The sequence below is a fragment of the Peromyscus californicus genome, unplaced genomic scaffold (assembly GCF_007827085.1).
Source record: "Peromyscus californicus insignis strain IS unplaced genomic scaffold, ASM782708v3 Scaffold_13__1_contigs__length_99412109, whole genome shotgun sequence".
Classification (NCBI taxonomy): Eukaryota; Metazoa; Chordata; class Mammalia; order Rodentia; family Cricetidae; genus Peromyscus; species Peromyscus californicus.
In genome coordinates, this window is record NW_026294424.1 from 70,623,731 (window position 1) to 70,645,418 (window position 21,688).

A 21,688-nucleotide genomic window follows, 5' to 3' on the forward strand; every position below is an offset into this window, starting at 1 on the left:
CTCTGCCATTTTGGAATCGTTTTTAAGCATGCTGTCCAGCTACGTGCAATATTTTGAGCTCAATCATGCGTCTCCTTTTACCAAAATTGAGCTCAAAAAGCACCTTTGGCCCATTGATTCTACTGATCTCTGACTCTGTGCCACCGTTCCCTCATGCTCTCTCCCTTCTTACCTTATCTTCTGTGACCCACTTTTGTCCCTGTGTCATATTTTAGTAGTGTGCTCTCTCTCTCTCTCTTTCTGAAAGTCCCAGGCTGGCCTTGCCTAGGATCCTTCTGAATCCTCTCGGTCCTGGGATTACAGGCATGTGCTGCTATGCTTTCCTGATTCTCTCTGGTGACAGACAGATATTACAAGAGGAAGCTAGACAGCTATGTGGCTTGGTCTCTAAGTTCATGACCTCTGAACTTCAAGTGGCCTCCCCATCCTGCTTAGCAATCCCAAACTACATTGCTAAACACTCCAGAAGTCATTGTCCAGGGCTGGAGAGATGGCTCAGAGGTTAAGAACACTGTTCTTCCAGAGATCCTGAGTTCAATTCCCAGCACCCACATGGTGGCTCATAACCATCTGTAATGAGATCTGGCTCCCTCTTCTGGCCTACAGGGATACATGCAAACAGAACACTGTATACATAATAAATAAATAAATCTTTTTAAAAAAAATCACTGTCCATGTTCCGCTTTCCCTATTTGCCTACACCCCCCCTTCCTCAACATCACTTAAACAAACCTACAACTGAGGTTGGAGAGTGGGTAACAGGGCTCGTTGTGGAAGCATGGGGACCTGAGTTGAGATCTCAGCACCCATGTCATGAGTGTGGCTGTACCCTCCTGTAAACCCCAGTGCAGGGGGCGGGGGCAGGAGGAGGAGACAGACAGGAGCCCCCTGCCTCAAGGAATAAAGTGGAGAATGGTAGAACAGGCCACTCAGCCATCCTCATCTGGCCTCCTTGAGCACACCTATGTGCATTCACACATGCAGCATGCACTCTCACACACTCATGTCCTTTTCTCTGAAGTCCACCACAATGCAGCATCCATAGGTACCCCCTTTCTCTAGTCAATGGTGGGTGATCTGTCTTTTACACCTATTAATGGCCATTCCTGCCCCCTATCTGTTGGCTCTCGTCGAACTTTAAAAAATTTAAAGCCGGGCAGTGGTGGTGCACACCTTTAATCCCAGCACTTGGGAGGCAGAGGCAGGCGGATCTCTGTGAGTTCGAGGCCAGCCTGGTCTACAAAGCGAGATCCAGGAAAGGCGCCAAAGCTACACAGAGAAACCCTGTCTCAAAAAAAATTTAAAAATTAGTGTGTGTATGTAGATGATGTCTTTATGTGGCTGTGCATATGCGCCATGGTGCTGGACGGGAAGAGGCAGAGGACAATTTTGTAGGGTCTGCTTTTATGTAGGCTCTGGGAATCAGATTTAGATTAGATCACCAGGCTTGTGCAGCAGTGACCTCACATGCTGAGTCGTCTCGACAGCCCCCATCTCCCCTCTCTGCTGCATCCTTGGGGTCTCCTCTCTCTTGGACCGTTCCCACTGATACACAAATATTACATGATACTCCACCTTAGCCCGGTGGACCCTTCCCTTCCTGGCACCACTCTATTTCTCTGCCTGACTTAAAGGGGACAAAAAAAAATCCTCAAAATAGTTGTCTAAAAGTCATGATTTCAGTGTCCTCTTGAGAACTAGTTAAATTAAGATTTCATTCCGTCCACTTAGCTGAAGCCGCTTTTGTTGAGGTCACAATGATCTCTCTCCTGCCCAGAGCAAAGGGGAACCTTCATTTGACACATTTCCTTCTATCTTGGGAATCTTCCTTGTGTCCTGGAATCCTAGTACCTCTGCTGTCCTACCTGGTAGCTTCTTCCTGACATTTCCTTTGCCTGGAGCCCTCTTTTCCCAGCCTTTAGGTTGAAGCTACTGATGGCTTAGTCCTCTCTGATTCTTCTAGAACTCTCTTTATTCTCTGGATGATGTCATCAGTTCTGTGACTTCATTGCCAGTAGCTTCTCAAATTATTTACAGCTTTTACTTCTCCCCAGAACTTAATTATCTAGCATTCCCTCTTGACTATCCACATGAAGCTCCATGTGTCCAAAAACCTTGACAGCACTAAAACATTAACAAATCCTAACTTTGAACTATGTTCTATGGCCCTTTCTTAGCATCTAAATTATCATTGTATGCTATTTTTTTCTCTTGCTAGTCCACAATAGCCTCCAGTTGGCCACCTGCTTTGGCTCTTAGCCCTACCCTCCAATTCATTATCCACATCGAAGTCAGGGGAGTCTTCTAGAATATACATTACAAGCATATTTCCTGCTCTCAACCACCCCAGAGGTAGTTCCCATCTTCTGTAGCATGTAATCTAACGGGTTTACAAAGCCTCACTCGATCTAGCCTTATCATGAACCTGAGTTTTGTTTTCAAGATAGATTTCCATGCAGTCCAAGCTAGCTTCAGACTCAGGTAGCAGAGGGTGACCTTAAACTTCTAATCCTCATGTCTTCGCCTCCACAGTGTTTGGGATTGCAGGCATGGACCACTGTACTTGGTTTATGGCGGGTAGGGATGAGCCCAGAACTTTGCGTGGGATAGATAAGCACTCTCTCCCTCAGCGGAACTACATCACCAACTCACTGACCTGATCTTGAACTTGACCTGGCGTATCTCTAACTTTATAGCACTTCCACTCACCTTATCGTTTTTTGCTCTTGAGGAGAACCTTTCCTGGAACTCACTTTGTAGACCAGGCTGGCCTCGAACTCACAGAGATCCTCCTGCCTCTGCCTCCCGAGTGCTGGGATTAAAGGCGTGTGCCACCACCGCCCGGCCCTGCTAATTTTCTTTAAAACACATATCCAACTCGAATTTGTGTCTCTGTGTTTAGTTCTTTACATTACGCTCTCATGAAGGCAGAACTTAATAATATTTGTTGGATGAAGAAACTCTTTTTACTGACTTCTGTATTATAAAATCCAATGGGTCCTTTTGTGTCCTGGGTGTTGTAAAAAGATCAGGGCTAATACCCATGAGGGATGTGGAACAGGTTTTGGTACGTGGTAGGTGTAGAGGAGACACTAACTATAGGGGTGTTGGTATTATCTTATCTCTCGGCAGCATTCCGTATACATAGCTCTTCCCTTCTTGAGGCACAGACCTCGTGTCCTCTGTAATAATACATCTCCTCAGTTTGTTCCTCGGCCTTCTTCACTGACTCCCTGTTGTATCCCCAAATTTTAACATGCACCTTCCTGATGCTGTGTCTCATTTGTTTACTTAGAGACAAAATGTCAGTGTGTAACTGAGGCTGACCTGAATTCATGATCCTCCTGCCTCAGCCTCCTGAAGGCTGGGATTACAAGTGTGCGCCACCAAGGTAATTTTTTTTTTCTGGTGTTGGAAATAGAATAGGGTCCTTGTGACGAGTGTGCTATGCTTGAAACCTAGATGGTTCACAATGTCAGAATTTATTGAGTAAAAAATAAATGTATGATTGGTAGTATCAGTTTCATTGGTTGGACTTGCCAAGTAGTCCCAATTTCCCTTTTTAGGTGGCCATTGGCAAGTACACCTCCTCCTTCTCGCTCTTCCTCCTCCTCCTCCTCCTCCTCCTCCTCCTCACTCTTCTTTGAACTGGGGTATCTCTGTGAAGCCCTGGCTGTCCTGGAACGCAGACTTGGCTGGCCTCGAACTCACAGACATCTGCTTGCAGAGGCTGGGTGCAGGTGTCGGTCCAGACAGACGGCAATCAAACAGGTTGTGTCAGTAATAGAGACGATCTGAGTGCATCCCTGGACAGTCAGGAGTCCTCCGCCTACTGGTCCTCCGATGAACACTGTTGGGGTCCCAGGAAAGGACATGGGGTTTGTCACCATTGTGGTGTTAGGTGTCCTGTCTTTATGGGGTTGACGTGCTATACTCTTCTTCAGTCTGGAGTGTCTGATAAGTTCTCAGACTTTTTTTTTTCCTGACATGGTTTTAACACACCCTGTTCATGTGTGCTCAATCTACTTTGTCAAGTTTCCAGGCAGTGCCTCTGTACTTTAAGAACTACTCGTTATTCTGTGCTTTACAGCCATGTTGAAAAGGTGCTGTCTACAGGTACAATGAGATACAACACCATTTGCTTTTGCCCCTGCACTCAACACGGACCCAAATTCTGCTTATGAAACAGAGTTACCTTGGCAACATACAGCCTGAAAGTCACCGTTTTTACACAGAACAGAGTAACTTAGAGCCATGCACAGCTTAATCACAGCAGTCTTTAAACATAGTAGACGAGGTCTCTCCTGGTAAGCCGTAATTCCTAGATCCCTTTCCACCTTTCTGTGGGTTCCATGGATCAAACTCAGGCCATCCGGCTCGCGTCAGGTGGCGGGTGAGTCACCTGGCCAGCTCTGTAATGTACTTCCTAATGGAAGGCTTTATTTCCTCCCAATCCTCTCCTTCCGTTTTTTTCCATCGAAGAAAATAGCATCCAGTTGCTCGCACTAAAACAACCTATTCTTCCTATACTTCCTTTTTTTCTCGCTCGCAAACACAATGCAGCCAACAACAGTTCTGTTAGTTTGATCGGATGGTTTCTGAAATCGTCCATCTCACCTGTTAACACCCACCCCAGCTATGGTTATTTCCCACCTGGATTTCTACTTGGGCTTCTGGAAGAGTCTTCCTCTTCTCATTCTCATGCTCTGAAGGCCCGTTGTTACCCCAGCTAGAATAGGTATTAAAAAGCCCAAGTGGCAGGGCCGGAGAGATGGCTCAGCGGTTAAGAGCACTGACTGCTCCTCCAGACGACCCGTACAGAGGCCGTTTAGTGCCAATGCAGCTGTAGAAGAACTCTCAGAAGACTGCTGGAGAGTGCAAGGAGCAATTAAAAAGTGCCACAAACACGCCCAAAGGCCAGTCTGATGGAGGCAGTTCTTATAGTGTTGTTCCTCTTCCCAGGTGACTCTGGGTGCCTGTCCAATTGACGGCTGAGGCTAATTGTGAACGAGGGCTTCTTTGTATTCCCGTTGATGTATGCGCTTCTGCCTTCCACTTATTTGAGGTCGCTTATATGAATACACTCAGGAATATGCTACAAAGAGGCACCTCTGTTCTAAGATGAGCAATTAATTCAGGGAGGGAGGTAAACACTGGTGCAGGAAGAAGGAGTAAAACGAGAGAATTTACAGTAAAGCACAGCACAGGTTCATCCCGCCACTGCAAGCACTCACTAGTTTTCCTAATACAGTCATCCCCTCTATTCCTAGCACTTAGCACTCTTCTTGGTAGAGTTCTTCCTTGTCTTGTCCTCACAGGTCAACTTCACCTCGCTGGTACTCAGGCATAGACTCCTTAGGAGGCAGGCAGCGACAGGTAGAGAGTTCTTCTGTGTTGATATTTCTTCATCTTCATCAGAAGGACTTATCTGAGCATGACTGGGTGGGTCCCAAGTGTGCGACTGTCTGGAAGCATCTCCCCAGAAGGTGGCAGTCTTGTCCACCGATGACTCAAAGCCCTGCCATCAGTCCCTTAGTCTGCTGTAGGTGGCTATGCTAGAAGCAATGGGGATCGGTGCTATGGAGTGTTGTTGGTTTCTTTTACTCTTTGCTCTTTGGTGTGTGTGGGGCTCCATCCAGCTCCCAAATAAGTACACGGAGTCTTATTCTTACTTATGAGTGCCTGGCCTTAGCTTGGCTTGTTTCTTGCCAGCTTTTCTTAACTTAAACTATCCCGTCTACCTCTTGCCTCTGAGCTTTTATCTTTTCCTATTTCTGTATATCTTTTCTACTTCTTACTCAGTGTCTGGCTGTGTAGCTGGGTGGCTGGCCCCTAATGTCCTCCTCTCCTTCTTTTCTTGCTCCTTGATCCTCTCTTCTCAGATTTCTCCTCCTATTTATTCTGTCTGCCTGCCAGACCCACCTATCCTCTCTCTTGCCTGGCTATTGGCCATTCAGCTCTTTATTAGACCAGTCAGGTGTTTTAGACAGGCAAAATAATATAGCTTCACAGAGTTAAACAAATGTAACATAAAATAATGCAACATATCTTTGCATCATTAAACAAATGTTCCACAGCATAAACAAGCGTAACACATCTTCAACTGATACTCCACAACAATGGAGTAAAACTGAAACACTAGAAATGGAGGGATCGAGCTGGAATGTTCTGATGGTCCCTGGGAGGAAGGTGTACTCAGTCATCTTGCTCCAGACCCTTCAGCTGCTACTGACCAGATCCCAGAAGCAGAATCCCTCCAGGGTTGGAGGTCATCTGACTCAACCACAAGTCCACTGTCCTTCCTCCTTGCTGTTTTCAGTCACCCTGGCCCATGACATTGCTGTGCCTCTGACCTGGCTCCTCCACAGCGCTTTCACACTCATGTTGTCCTCAAATTTATCTTCTTTCACATCAGTGGATATCTGGTACTTTCTCACCCCGCCCCTTCCATCCCCCAGTTCAGGTATCCTGAACTACTCTCCCTAAAGTAGGCAATGTCTTCTGCTTACCGGGCACACCATGTGCACTAATTTCCATCCTGAACCTATTTTCTTGATTCTTGTCCCTCTTTCTGTCTGTTGTGTTAAGCTACAAGAGGATAGGACAGGGACTTTAGACGCTTGGTCTTTTCTATTCTACCACTTGGAGCAGGTGGATGAAGGAGTTTTCTATACGGACATTTCTGATACCCTCTAGATTCGCTTGGTAGCTACTGAGCTCAAGTAACCTATGTCCATTTGGTCATATCTTCGAGAGAACCCATTAGAGCAAGCACTATCTGCGTCCTCATTTTACAGATGAGCTAACTGGGACACAGAGGAGTCAAATGACTAACCAGGGGCCATGCACACTGTGATAGCACATACTGAACTGCATGATAAGACCCCATAGCCTTCTCTTCATCCTAACCCTATTCTCTTCCTCATGGCACGGGGGAAGTCTTGCTATAAGTCCTAGGAGTGACCTAAGGGTAGAGATGAGAGAGAATGCACAGAAAAGCTTGGCACAATGCTTGGCCATTGTAAGTGTTCAGTATTATGGCTAGTGATGGTGAATCATGCCTCGTACTCCCTTACAGAAGTGAGATGACTTCTTGACCGTGCACACTGTGTGGTATAAGGAATATCAAGTTGAGCAGAGTATTTCCTAAGGCATTTACTGCTGCTGGAAGACCAGTTCCCAGCAGTGTCAGAGAAACTGGAAAGGAAGTGTGGCGTCAGCAAAGCTGCACACGCGCACAGGAGACGTTTTCCTGCGGACTAAAGCTTAAGTCTTTATTTTTCTCTCTGCTGGATGTTCTTCGTCTGTTCTTTTTCTGTTCTGTTCTTCTACCCTGATGTTTTCTTCTTCTCCCCAGGTCTTCTCCTTCTAGATCTTTTCCTGATGATTTCTTTTCTGATGTTTTCCTTCTATATCTTTCCCTCTCCTTCTTCTTGTTTTTCTTTTATCCCTTTTATACCTCCTAATACAAATATTTCTACACAAGAAGGGATTACCTCACAATCGCAAGTTACATGATTTCCAAAAACAAATTAAAATCTTTACATAAGAAGAAATCACATTGAGATCACAGTTACATGTTTTCCCTAGAAGCCCACAAATAGCTAAACGTTTTTGTTTGTATTTATTTTCCCACCATAACATTTTCACCCCAAAGCAATGATTCTTTTATAATTGATTAACAAAGTTTTACGCAAGCTAAGTCTATTTCAGCCAGTTCCTTTTGCACTGGCAGGAAGCTGTTTGTGGTTTCAGTGTAGCAGATTCCTACGAAACTTCATTCAAGTGGCCAGCTAGCCATCTATTTTCTTTATACACAATAGGGTTATTTAATTTCCTTTCATGGCTTTGTTTTTTCAAGGTGCATACTGGGGCCTGTGATTAATTCTGTAAGCTACATGACCAGGGAACTCAGGCCTAATCTTGGGTGTAGGGACATAATTGCTTTCTTTGATCATCAGACTGTTTTTCCACAGGCAGAATTCTTGGGTCTATAAGGCATGAAACTTCCTTGTTTTTATTTTTCATCTTCTGTAAATGTCATATCTAAAAAGGAGAAGGGGACTTTTAGCTTATATTTGTCTTTTTTGTGTCTCTTATTGGAGCAATTGGCAGAATAACCTAAAGCATTTCCCTAATCATCTTTACTATCTTAACCACCTGTATCTTTTAGGCTAATTCAGAAAGTCCAATTAAATCACAGTTCTAACTAATCATCATCGCTCTTATAAAAATCATCTTCATTGTGGTCCGCAAGTCAATTGCCCAGTGAGGAGTGGGCTTTTCCCAAGAAACAATCGCACTATACTGGCTACAGTGGGATCCCTCCACACAGTAACCACACCGTGCCACAGACAGCAGGAACTCAGCGGGAGCAAGCGGGAGGAAGCTCAGCAGAATCAAGGGGCGTTCTGGAGAAAATTCTCCCGGCCAGCCTTGCCTCTCCAGGATGGACCCAGGGTAGCTTTGTTATCCTTTGGACTGTGTTCTGTAACACATTGCTGACTGCTGCTCCCCTGACATGGCCACAGGCAATTTACAGGACAAGAGAAGCTGTACCAGCAACCCCCCCTTTACATTTTTGGCTCCAGATGAGGAATCTGAGACCTAGTACTTGCCCAAGGGTGCATGGACCAACGTGCAAAGCCAACTCAGTTGATCCCAAACCTGTAAACACACTTGTAGTGACCAGACAGACTGGTGGGACCGACTGGCCTTGCGTGGGAGAAAGAGGCACCACAGGGAAAGGGAAATGTTTCAGGGCCAGGGAGTGATGCTGCGTTTGTGCTAAAGGTCAACAACTAAGAGGAAGGGCTGGATGTGCAACATCTTCCCTGCGGTCCCCAAAGAAACTTGGCCATTTTAACGCAGCTGTTCTCCAGTCCCGGTCCACCGCATTCTGGGGATTCTAGCTTGAGCGCTCAGTTCCGAGAGAAGAAAGCCAGATATGGATGGGAAGAGCACTGACCCGGGAGGCAGGAAGTAGAAATTGACTCTTGGTTTTCTGAGCACATTTTTTGTCTAAGGAGTGAGGTGGGTCGACTGGCCAATCCTTATGGAGACCTTTACTATTTAGAGTTTGTGGTTTGTTTTTTATTTTTTGGCTTATTTATTTTGTTTTTGTTTTTTTTATAAAGTCTCACTACAAAACCCAGACTAACCTCAAATTGAAGCTCCTCCTGCACCAGCCTCTCCTGTGCTGGCTTTCCAGGTGTGCTGTGGATACTACAGTTGACCTATTTGAATTATGACTCAAATAAGGGCCTGCAGAGAGTCTGTATTTTAATACAACTGTTTTCTCTGCATATGTTGCCACCAATGTGTGCTCAGCAATATATTCTTGAATTAAATTTTATTGCCTACTTAAATATATAAGCTTTTAGAGAGACAACAAGATAGGCAAATGTGTATTTATAATTGTGTTTATTTAGCTGTCCATATGGGAAGAAGATGTCACATTCAAATAAGTGACACAATTAGAGATACTTTTCCCTTTCTGCTTTTTTAAAAAAATCCATCACTAGCCACAAGTTTCCTATTTTTGAAATTAATTTTTGAAAGATTCCACAGTTATATGGAATGTAATGATCGTGTTACCCCCCCACCTACACACACACACACACACACACACACACACACACACACACACACACACACACACTATCTCCCTCCATGAGGTGCGGGAGCCCCGTGAGTTTAGGCTAGGGACTTATGTTCCTTACCTCATCTCTTTCCTAACTTTGTGCCATATTTTTTAAAAAAATTGTCATCAGCAATCCAGAGTCCCATTAGTACTGCCCATGTGCTCATGGCCATCTTCTGGGGCACGAGCAGTCTATCAACTTCCTGTTCCCAAATGGAGTGGCTCTCCCTGCCTCAGCAGCCATCAACGGCATACCTCCTCTGACAGGGGTAGGGTCTGGGCCCTTCCCCGCTCCACACTGGAGCTTTGACTGGCTTGATGCTGTGCTGGTCTGTGCAGGTCACCACGGCTGCTCAGTGGCTGTGTGAACTAGACACGTGATGTCCAGAAGTCAGCATGTCCCAGCTCTCTTCTCCATCTGCTCTTACATGCTTCCTCGGTGTTGGGTGGTTGATATAGATAAACCACCCACGACTGAGTGCTCAGGGTTTTGACACTTTGACCAGTTTTGACTCTGTTTTGGCCTCTGTTTCTGCAAAATGAAGCTTCCGTGACCGGAACTGAAAGCAACGCAAATATATAGGTGTAAACAAAGATTTAGAATGCAGTGTGACAGTACGGTCACTTAACAGAACGGCAGCAGGCCCCCCTTGTGCCTATGGTCTCCTCAGCCATGGGTTTTGGACCATGTTTATAGTGCCAAGCAAGAGATAATTCCTGCAGAACAGGCCTCAGATCTCATCAGAGAGCAGTTGGTTACCCCATAACTACCAGTCCACTCTTGCTCTAGTGGGGATGTCTTGCCAGGCAGCTTGGTATCGTATAAAAATACTTATTTCTAGTATTTCATTAAAAAGGGTCTGTTTGTTTGTTTGCTTGCTTTTCTTGTTTTGTTGTTCTTGTTTTTTTACATGCATAGTTGACATTACTAGTGTCACTTTGAAAAGCTGGGCACACTTTTTCAGGGCACATGGTTTTTTATTTTAGAAATCTTCAAGTATACATACTCAAAATAAAGAGTGAATAAATACCTCTAATTGCTAAGGATCTAAAACTTAACAATAACCATGCCATTGTTACACCAATCAAAATTCAGTAACTTTTCTAATGCTATATAATATCCACAATAAATAGTAAGCTTCCTAATTGTCTCACAAATGCATTTATTTTAAAAAGTCATACAAGACAGTGCATGCCTGCAACGGTAGCACTCAGGAGGCAAAGACAGATTGCAAGTTCAGGGCTAACCTGGGCTACCTAGGCAGTTCTAGGCTAGGCTAGACTATACATTAAAAAAAACTGGTCTTAAACAAAGAGTATTTTTATCCTTTAATTGTTTCAATTAGGACACAGATGGGGCCACACCTTGGGGACCATTACTAGCACTGTTTCTTTGAAACCTCATTTCTTCATTAGAAACACTGAGTGAAACAGCCCACATTGTGGATTTCTTTGCACGGTCTGTAGAATCTTTTTTTTTGTTTTTCAAGGCAGGGTTTCTCTGTGTAGCTTTGCGCCTTTCCTGGAACTCGCTTTGGAGACCAGGCTGGCCTCGAACTCACAGAGATCCGCCTGGCTCTGCCTCCCGAGTGCTGGGATTAATCTTAACTAGTTCTGCTGGCTGCCCTCTTTCGTGCACACCACACTCAACAGACTGAGAGGACTGTTTCAGTCAGGACAAACTCCTTTTGGCACTGTGTGCTTCCTTGGGACTCACGCTTGGGGTGTCACACTTGATGCCCGGCTCTTCCACCAGTGGGGCATCTAGGCTGGATGAGGATTGCTCATCCCGACCCCTCCGTTAGCCCTCCAATGACAGTTTCCGTCAGGGTTGTAGCCCCTGGTCTTTTTCATCGTCTCCATCCCACTGTGTCACTGAGTAAGATGGGGCATTATGCCACACGCCAGCGGAAGTCGTTCGTGTGACAACTGAATCCTTTCTTTCTTCACTCTACAATCTTACCTGCTCTGTTCTGTGGTGGGTTGATGTTTTGAAAACAAATTTTAAGCCGAGCATGGTGGCACACGCCTTTAATCTCAGGACTCTGGAGGCAAGAGGCAGATGGATCTCTGTGAGCTCACGATTTTCTAAAACTGTTTTACATTTCTTCCCCCCTTTTTAATGATGTTTTTGGTAGGGAGTGCTCTGTAATCCTATTTTTGCTTCTCTTCAAGCTAGTCCATTTCCTTGGCCCGTGTTCACTGACACACAGTTCATTTAGAAGAAACTGCTCAATACATAGGTTCTGGCCGGGACTCCTATGCAAGGAAACCTTTTTTTACAAATACATCAGTGAAGATGCTTCCCGGGCATTGCCTTGCTGGGAACTTCCTCAATGTTCTGAGTTTAATTCATTTCGTGAACGAATCAAGGGTAACCTCTGGGAGCGGGAGGGACGCTGGGAGGTTAAGAGCACTGGCTGCTCTTCCAGAGGACAGGAATTAGGATCCCAGGGCCCAGCACCCAGTCCAGCAGGCTTTTAACCTGTGACTCGCTCCAGGGCATTCCACACCCACTTCTGGCTTCTCACTTGTCCCATACACGTAATTAAATAAATAAATAAACCTTTTTAAAAAAGCAAACTTTGAGGAAGGAACAAATTTTGTTGGCCTTTCCACGATCAACACTACTTTAATCTGTGCCTTTGGGTAACGCCTTTAAGATCTCATAGGACAAATGTTATGATGTCAACCTATCAATATTTGACGCAGCGCCCTGCACACGGCACCGCCCAAACAAGCCCCGCCTTGCTCCCGCCACCACCCGGCGCCCCCCGCCCCGGGGCCGGGTCGGACGCGCAACGGTGAAGCCACTGCGGGCGCCCCCTGTCGGTCGAGCGCCGTCACCGCGCGCTGCCGCCCAAGGTCGCAAAGCTCCGCTGCCCGCCGCTTCCGGACGCCCGCCGCCGCCGCCGCCGCCACGCGCCTCGGGTGCTCAGCCGTGTCAGCCTTCTCCACGGGAGGGGCGTTCCCAAACTGTGCCAGCGCGTCTCAGACAAGGGGAAAGCCAGCGTGCCCGAAGTCGCAGAGCCTCTCCTGTGCGCGCGGGAGGAAAACGTGGAGGACCGAGGCGCCGCTCACTCAGACCGGCACGGCGCAGTCCGCAAACCGGTACAACCCTTGACCATGCGTGCTCCCGAGATGTGTGAGCTCCGGTGATCTGTGAGATGGGGGTGGGCGCGCCTCCGCGAGAGGAGTTAGGCGTGGGATGAGTATGACCCAAACACATTGTATGCATGTACATAATTCTCAAAGAACTAATAAAACATTATATTATGAAAAAAAAAATCTGTATGGGAGACTAAGACAAAGAAATAAGAGTGATGGAGCCCTGGCAACCCTCCCAAAGTCACCCCCATTTTAATGCTGTAGTCCCCCTCTTGTCCGCAGGGAAGACCTTCTAAGGCATTCTCCAAATGTCTGAAACCAACTCATGTACAGTATGTTATTTTGAATGTATAAATGCCTATGATAAAGCTTAACTTTTAAGTTAGGTGCTGTCAGAGGTTAAAGCAAGAGTCTTACTGAACGATAGTAATATGTTATAATGAAAGTTGTTTAAAGCTTACGGATTATTGACTTCTAGAGGATTCTAGTTAATATTTTCAGGCTTCAGTTGACTGGAAACCACCAGAAGTGAAATCGGGAATAGAGAGGATTTCTGTATTAAGAAAAGCTAAGGAGTGTGCCGGCGGTGGTAGAATGTTCCAGACGCCGCCGCGCTGGGCTTTAGTGTATATTCTTGTTTCGTTTTGTTCTTCCTCCACTGGTGTTTACCTTCCTCCCTGAATTAGTGGTTAATCTTAAAAAGTAGATGCACCTCTTTGTAGCCTATTCCTGTGTGTATTCATATAAGTAAGCTCAGATGAGTAGAAGTCGTAAGCACATAAACCCACGGAAATAGAAATTAGGGCTTGTTCACAATTCAGTTTGCACTGCATTCTTCACTTTTTTTATCTGTAGAAATTTAAACAGCATCTTATAAATTTGGGGAATGAATGATGGCTTCCATTGCTAGACACTTACTGTTGGGGCACCATGCAGTAATTAATGCATATGGTCTTATTTAACTTTGAAGTGCCCTGGGGACCCATTTCCTACACCACACCACCGAGTTAGAGAGAGCAGGGGCATACACGCCCAAGGTCAGAGTTTAGAGTCTGACTCCCCGCCATTGCGCTTAGCCATTAAACGATATTGTAAGAGGCCCCAGACGTGCATCTCCTTTAAAAATAGTGATGGCTGTGTCCCACCTCCAGAGATTGTGACTTAATTGATCTGGGATGTGCACCGAGACCCGGAATTTTTAAATTACGGCTGAGTCTGATCTGAGACCACTTTAGAAGTGACATGACCTAAAGACCACTTTAGGGACATGACCTAATGCTGGCCACTCCAGCGCTATTCCATCCTGCCAATGAGTGAAGGAACCTCAAAGTGTCTTTTTATGAGAAGTATTTACAGATGGCCGTTAGGACTGGTTCAGCATTGTGTTGACACTGACCTGTGTGTCTGAAGCTGAAAACTGAAGTTAGTAGTATAGGAAACGCCCGTAGAATAAAAGCTGTGACTTTCGTGGATGACAACACTAGAGTCATAAACTGCTCTCCCCCTTCCCTTAGGTCAGACCGAGTTTAGCCTTTAAAAGAACAACTAGAAATGTCTGAGTCCCATCCTCTCTTCCAGTTTATCAACTATCTCCTCCACAGGCTGCCACCTCCTAGAGAGGACAGGCACTTCTAGGAGCCAGGTCTGTAGATGGCTGCATTTTTTTTTTCAAACAACGATCTAATAAAGCCATGGTTACACTAAAGTTGTAACTAGTAATTCCAACTACCATTCATATATGCAAGGTTCTTTACATGCATGTACACACACAGTTGAGTTATCTATTATTATCTATCATCCATCTGTCTGTCTGTTTCTATCTATCTATCTATCTATCTATCTATCTATCTATCCATCATCTATCTGTCATCTATCTATCAATTATCTATCTATCTAATTGTCTATCTTTGATCTTTATGCAGATCTATTATCCTACAATCTGAAAGAGAGAAACTGAATCTCACAGAACCTAATCCCATTGCCCAAGATCATGTAATTGATAAATCAACAAAGATGGAGTTTGATCTGTCTCTCCCTGGCACTGCTCTCCTTTCCAGAAAACACTCTCAAGTGGAGAATGTGCTCTTTCAGAGCCTTCACATGTGATTAAAAACTCCCACAAAGAGACTCTGTCTGGAACAGTCTGTCATTATGATGTCTATTTTGACAGGTCTCCAGATATGGTGACCTTATATAATCGACCACATTTTTTCTACAAAGAACATGCATTTCTATGCATGCATTTTCATTTGCTTAATTATATCTCCTGATACAGATACCTCAGATTTACCAGTTTCTTCCTGTCAAAGACACCTCACTGAACATTTTTTTATGCATACATCTTGGCCCACATTTGAAACAATTTCCTCAGGGTACACTTCTAGAAACAGAATTGGATTACAATGTAAAAACCTTGCTGACTCACAGTCCCAACTTACTCTTTATAGTGTGCTAACTTAAACATTCCTTAGCCGTGCACAGGATGTGCACACCATTCACCTTCTAGCACTTTATCCTTTGTGAAAAGTGTTGCTAATTTGATAGCTTTAAAAAAAACTCTCAGTCTTTATTTGCATTGTTTTGATTATAAGTAAGGTTGATAAATAAAAATAAGTAAGGTTGATTTTTTAAGTGCTTTTGGCCTTTCATGGATTTTCATATTTGAATTTAACTCACACTCTTAGCTTATTTTATTCTTGGCACATATTTTAGTATTTTTTTCCATTTGTACTTTGGTAGTCTTCAAATATTAACACTATTGAGCATTAATCCCATTTGCTGTCTGATACTTAATGAACGTTTTGTTTCTTCTATAGATTTAAATTTTTCACACGCAGAGTTAAAATTTTTGAAGTTAGCATATAAAATATAGGTTGCATTATTGCATTTTTATACATTATTTTTGTTGATCTTTCTCCCCCATTCTCCCTTCTCCCCAAATCCACTTTCAGGTTACATACCATCTATTACCTTCTTTATCCATTTCTTAAGACCTCTTTCCCCCTTCTCATGGTCCCCTTTCTGGCTTTGTGGCATATCCCACAACCACACATGTATCAAAATTAAAATTTAATATAGACATATGAGAGAAAATGTGATCCTCATCGTTCTGAGTGTAGGTTGCTTTGTTTAATACAATTCTTGTTTCATTCATTTTCCTGCAAATATTATGATTTTACTTTTCTTTATAGCTGAATAATATTCTTTTGGACACACAGAAGTTTTAAGTTCTAAATGTTTTAATCTTTTTGGCTAGCTTTAATCCTAGAAGATTAAAATCTGGTGATTAAATGTTCTATTTTTTTTCCAGTCCAGTTTCAAAAAACGTGAACCTCTTGATTTGTGTATGGTTTATTTTAGTACACGGCATGATAGATTTAACTTCAATATTATTGCCCAAATAGTTACTTTTGTGATGTCTTTTGATTTGTGATGTTATCCTGATATCTTTAATTCCTGTGGAATCTAATTTTTGCTTTTATTTTCTTTTAGAACACCCTGTTACTCGTGACCGTATAAGGAAATGGTAAGACTGAGAATAATACCGTTCTCACTCCTGAAATGGTGATCAGCAAAGCTAGGGGCTAGACTCCTGGAGAACTTGAGAGAAAGCCTGTCCCGGGGCTTCTGAGGAATGTCCATGCTTCCCTTTGTGAAAGGCCCTTTTAGAATCAGTTTCTGTGGGAAGAAGAAAGAAGGAGAGCTGGGGATGAAGCTTAATAGTAGAGTGCTTAAAACCAAACCACCACCAAAATAAATAAGCACACACTTAAGTAAGAAAGGGGCTGGAGAAATGGCTCACTGCTTAAGGGCACTGGCTGCTCTTCCGTGAGGACCCAGGTTCAATTCCAGCACCCACATGGCAGCTCACAATCATCTGTAACTCCAGTTCCAAAGAATCCAACACCCCTTTCTGCTTCTGCAGTCACTACACGCACAAGGTACATAGACATACAAGCAGGCAAAACACTCGTACGCATAAAACTTTAAAAATAATAAAACAGTAAGGAGGGAAGAGGAAAGACACAGCAAGGAGTACCTGGGATAGTCGTGGTTGGCACACTTCGTAGTAGACCCGCACTTTCCGGGGTCACAGGAGTCTGCACTGACAATCTCGTATCAGAGCCTGCCTGAAGCTCCGGGTGAATCTATCTCAGTCTCCTTGCTCCTAACTAAGGTACAGCAGCTAATGAAATAAGCAAACGCCTTCTGTACAAAAGGGAAAAGGTGCGGCTGTAAGCACCAAAGCAGATGAAAACAGATGCTAACTCCTGCTTTGACTGGGGTGTACTTTAGAAGAGGGCACAATTAAACAGTAAAGAGAAACACCAAGGACCTACAGCTGCAGCCCATGTGCAGAAGTAAATAATGACACATCGCCGCCTTACCTGCTTGTTTTTTTAAAGTGGGTTAAAACCTTTCATACTCATTTTAAATCACAACCCATTTACATTTATGCTTATTATTTAGACTTATTTTAGATTTTCTATCTGCTGTCCTTGTCTTTTCCCCCCTCCTTTTTTAGATAGTAAATATTCCCACCTTATTTGTGTGTGATGCTTTGCAGTTTACCAAATATTTTTCTCACAAGAAGCTAAAAATGGGCACGAGGTGGCTCTGTGGACTAGAATTTACTGAGAGCAAATGAAATCCAGAAAGCATGCATTCCATTGCTTCCCATGGTTGTATGGGAGTTGAGTGTTAAGGCTGGTAGAAACAGTATTTGATGAGTATTGCTAGGTTTTCATTCCAAAGTCTGCATCAAATCAAGTCGCGGTAGTTGCCTGGAATCCCATCACTTGGTAGTTAATGGCAGGGAGGCCTTGAGTTTGAGGCAGCTTTATCTGTATAGTGAGGCCCTGTCTCAAGAACAAAAAAACAAACAAAATGCACATTGCTCCAAATAAAGTGTACCCGCTGAGCATGAGCACACTTCCCTGTGGCTGAACGGGCAATGGAAACAATTTGTACCTACTTTGGTTTTTTGTTTGTTTGTTTATAACATTTATTTGTTGTTGCTTTATGTGTGTGAGTGTTTGCCTGTGTGTGTGTGTGTGTGTGTGTGTGTGTGTGTGTGTGTGTGTGTATCATGTGCATCTCTATGGAGGCCAGAAGAGAGCATCAGATACCCATATGTGAGACTCAATATGGGTCCTGGGAACCAAACCTGGGTCCTCTGTAAGAGCAACAAATGCTCTTAACTGCTCAGCTATCTCTCCAGTTCTCTGTACCTACTTTGTTTTCATAGTTCAAAAATAATTGTAAGGATTAGTTACAATTTCTTGTTCTTGTTATTTATTATTGTTACTTGGTTTTGTTTGGTTGGTTAATTGGGGCCTCCTTATGTAAGAAAATTATATCATCCCCATTAGCTGCCCATGTAACCCCTAAACATGTATTTACTTCTTCAAATTCATTGTGCCTAGTTAGCTATGAAAGAAAAAAAATTTTTTTTTTCTGAATATGTGGTGGTTTGAAAGAAGGTGGCTCCCAAAGGGAGTGGCACTATTAGGAGGTGCGGAGTAGGTGTGGCCTTGTTGGAGGAAGTGTGTCACTGTGGGGGTGGGCTTTGAGGTCTCCTATGCTCAAGTTACTCCCAATGTCACAGTCCACTTCCTGTTGCCTGCATATCAAGATGTAGCCAGCACCATGTCTGCCTGCACGCTGCCATGCTCCCCGCCATGATGAAAATGGATCAAACCTCTGAAATTGTAAACCACCCCAATGAAATGTTTTTCCTTTGTAAGAGTTGCTGTGGTCATGGTGTCTCTTCACAGCAATAGAAACCCTAACTAAGACAAAAGTTGAACCAGATAGTGAGATGTAGAAGAGCATGCTCCCTGAAGGATTCCACAGGAGTCCCATTAGCAGAGACCAGAATACACCTACTGCTGTGTGCCCAAAGTAAGGATTTAAAAACTTTCTTTGGCACTGGTGAGAAAAGGGGGGGGTGGTATTGGGAGCCTCTCTCAGATCATGGGGGGTTGGGGGTTGAGGGATGGAGAGGGAGGGAGGTGTGGTGTATTCTTGCCTCTGCATGAACGTGGAGGTCAGAGGACAGCTTTCAGGAGTGGTTCTCACTTTCCACTTTCTTGTTTAAGATGCTGATGGTACGTCACCGGCTAGCTGGTCCTTTAAGATGTTGATTGTATATCACAGGCTAGCTCCAAGGAGATTCCACTCTCTCTGCCTTCCATTTCACTTCAGGGGAGGGAGGGAATGAATGTGTGTCACAGGCTCCTGCTTTTTAAGTGAGTCCTGGGGAAACGCAGGTCCTCAGGCTTGTGGAGCTGATGGGTTTATTTGTGAGTTGTGTCTCCCTGGCCTCAGGGTTTTTGCCCCTCCCCCTTTCACAAATTACAACCTTTTGTACTTCTTTATTTCTACGTGGGGGGGGGGGGGGTGACAAAACCCTGTGAGGTACTGCTCTTCTCAAGAAAGACAGGGAAACCATGTTGAGATCCATGACAGGGAGCTGAGCATGGTGGCACAATCCTGTAACCCCAGCTTGTGGGAGGAGGCAGGAGGATCAGAAGTTCAAGGTCATCCTTGGCTGTATATAGAATTTGAGGATAGGCCAGGCTGTCTGAGGTGTAGCTATGGAAATATCGTGCATACAACACCATACTAACCACACCTTCACAGAGAATTAGCACATGTCAGAGACTACTCCCCCAATTTCAATAAGTAAGCCAGTTGAAGTGTATTCTACCAGTGTGTTCTGAAGAATTCTGTTTTATGTTGCTCTTCATAAACACTTGTAAATTTTAAAATTAAGGGCACAGGTAAATTTTTTTTCCTTTTAAAGACAGAATTCAGGACACATGGAAGTTTTAGCCAGAGTCTTCTATAAGTATGCACTAATATATTGGGATGACGTAATTTAGAATTACGTTTGGTATTTTGGCAGCTTCGGCAGCCATCCTGTAGGTACTGCAGGATTCCATCTAACTCTGAAATGTCCTGAAGACTCTGAACTCTCACTGGTACCCTCTGTAGATTTTCCCCAAGGATCTGGGAACACCAAGCTAGGAAAAGTTGGGCTTGAGAGACGGAGAAGGCTGATGGGTTAGTTGCAATAAGAAATGGGGGCGACTACGGGAGTCTAGAATGTGGGGTGTAGGTGAGAGGGGCCCGAGTGGTGGGAGTGGAGGGGAAGCGTCCTTCTTGCTGCCCTGTAATCTGTACTTGATCTAGTGACTTTCTTGAGTGGCGCAGCAAATTTAAACTATCTCAAGCGTATCATCGTTGGATTTATGGATAGTCCCCTGATTTTGCTTGTAGGATGCTTAACTAAGTCTATATTTTAAACAATACCTATTCAGTCAGCACTTACGAAATACAAGGTATTGCGCTAAGTGTTGCTGGTGAGAAAGGAAAAGGAATATGTACCGAGTACCCACTTCAGAGTTAGAGTATGTCAGGCACATAGAATTTTGGGATGGATCAATTCATCTCATCCAATTATTTTTACTCCAGCTTCCTATCGTTTTCAGACAGGCCCTTTGAAATGATTGTTTCTTCTGAAATGGAATGATCAGTCTGAAAAGTCTGTGTGATTATCCATTGTTCAGAGGCAACCTCGTCAGCAGTGGCTCTGACCATCCTTCTGAAGGCGTGACCTTCTCCCCATCACTGACTCCTATTCCCTTCATTTACTTAAAAGATAATATATCACATTTATTTATCTGTGTGTGGGGGCATGCATGCCATGGTGTGTGTCTAGAGATCAAAGGACAACTTGTCAGAATTGGTTCTCTCTTTCCCACACGTGGGTGCCAGGGATTGAACTCAGGTCATCAGGCTTGCCTGCAAGTGACTTTACTCTGAGCAATCTTGCTTGTCACTTTTTGGTTTTGTTTTTATTGCCGTTCATATTGCCAACTAATATTATATGCTTTCATTATTTTACTTATTGCCTTTCTGCGCTGATTTGAGTCTGTGTTAGTACCAGTGAGCGTCTAATCCAAGGACACTCCCGGTTTATAGAAAGTGTGGAATAACCATTCATTGAATAAAGCCGGGCATGGTGGTTCATACGTCTGTACTACCCGCCCTTAAGAGATAAAAGCAGCAGAACTGCCTTGGGTTAGGGGCCAGTCATGGCTACACAGCAAGACTTTGTCTCAAAAAACCCCAACTAAAAATTATTAAATGGATGAATTAAGTTCATTGGCAATAAGAGACACCAAGAGCCAGTAAGATGGCTCAGTGGATAAAGGCACTTGCTACCACACCCAACCACCTGGGTTCAAGCTCTGAGATCCACATGGTGGAGAGAGAGAAATGACCCTGTAAAGCATCCTCTGACCTCCACACATGTATTGTGGACCAGGTACTTCCCCGTGCCTGTGTTCACATGCCCACAAATTTAAATAAATAAAAAGGTAAATAAGTACATGTAAAAATTTTAGAGACCCCCAAAACACAGAAAAGAGAAAATCGTAGTAAGATAACTATTGATTTAGAATAACCTGTATATTTCAAAATGATTAAAAGAGCAAAGCTGCTCTTAATACACACACACACACACACACACACACACACACACACACACCCAAAAAAATGAGGTAGAAATTCTCATTACCCTGATATTTGACACACTGTACTGATTCACTGTAACTACCACATAAAAAACTGTGCACACATTATATCTAAATAAAAATTAGTACCAGGAAAGGGGAGCTTCATTTACAAAGAGGAAAACCCGGAATCCCCAAGGTGCTGGAATAATAACCTGTGAGGTGGGCAGGTTGTGTTTCCACCCCACGTCCCTGCGGTTTTTCGTGAAAACTATGCTGGCACCTAGGGCACTGTTGCACTGTGTATTTATGGTCTGGTTGTGTTTATAGGATCCTTTTTTTCCACAACTCCTGTAGCATAGCCAAGTCTAGGCTCCAAGGGCAAAATACTTCGTCAATAAAGATGAAGGAGCAA

General features: G+C 44.0%; 1 protein-coding gene across 1 annotated transcript in view; it reads left to right on the plus strand.

Annotated features, from left to right (window-relative positions):
* Nucleotides 1-21,688, plus strand: part of Thegl (theg spermatid protein like) — a 48,940-nt gene that overhangs the window by 2,237 nt on the left and 25,015 nt on the right. The window contains exon 2 of the mRNA XM_052735237.1: nt 16,244-16,277. Coding sequence (XP_052591197.1) covers nt 16,244-16,277 — 34 coding nt within the window. The remainder of the gene's footprint in view (nt 1-16,243; nt 16,278-21,688) is intronic.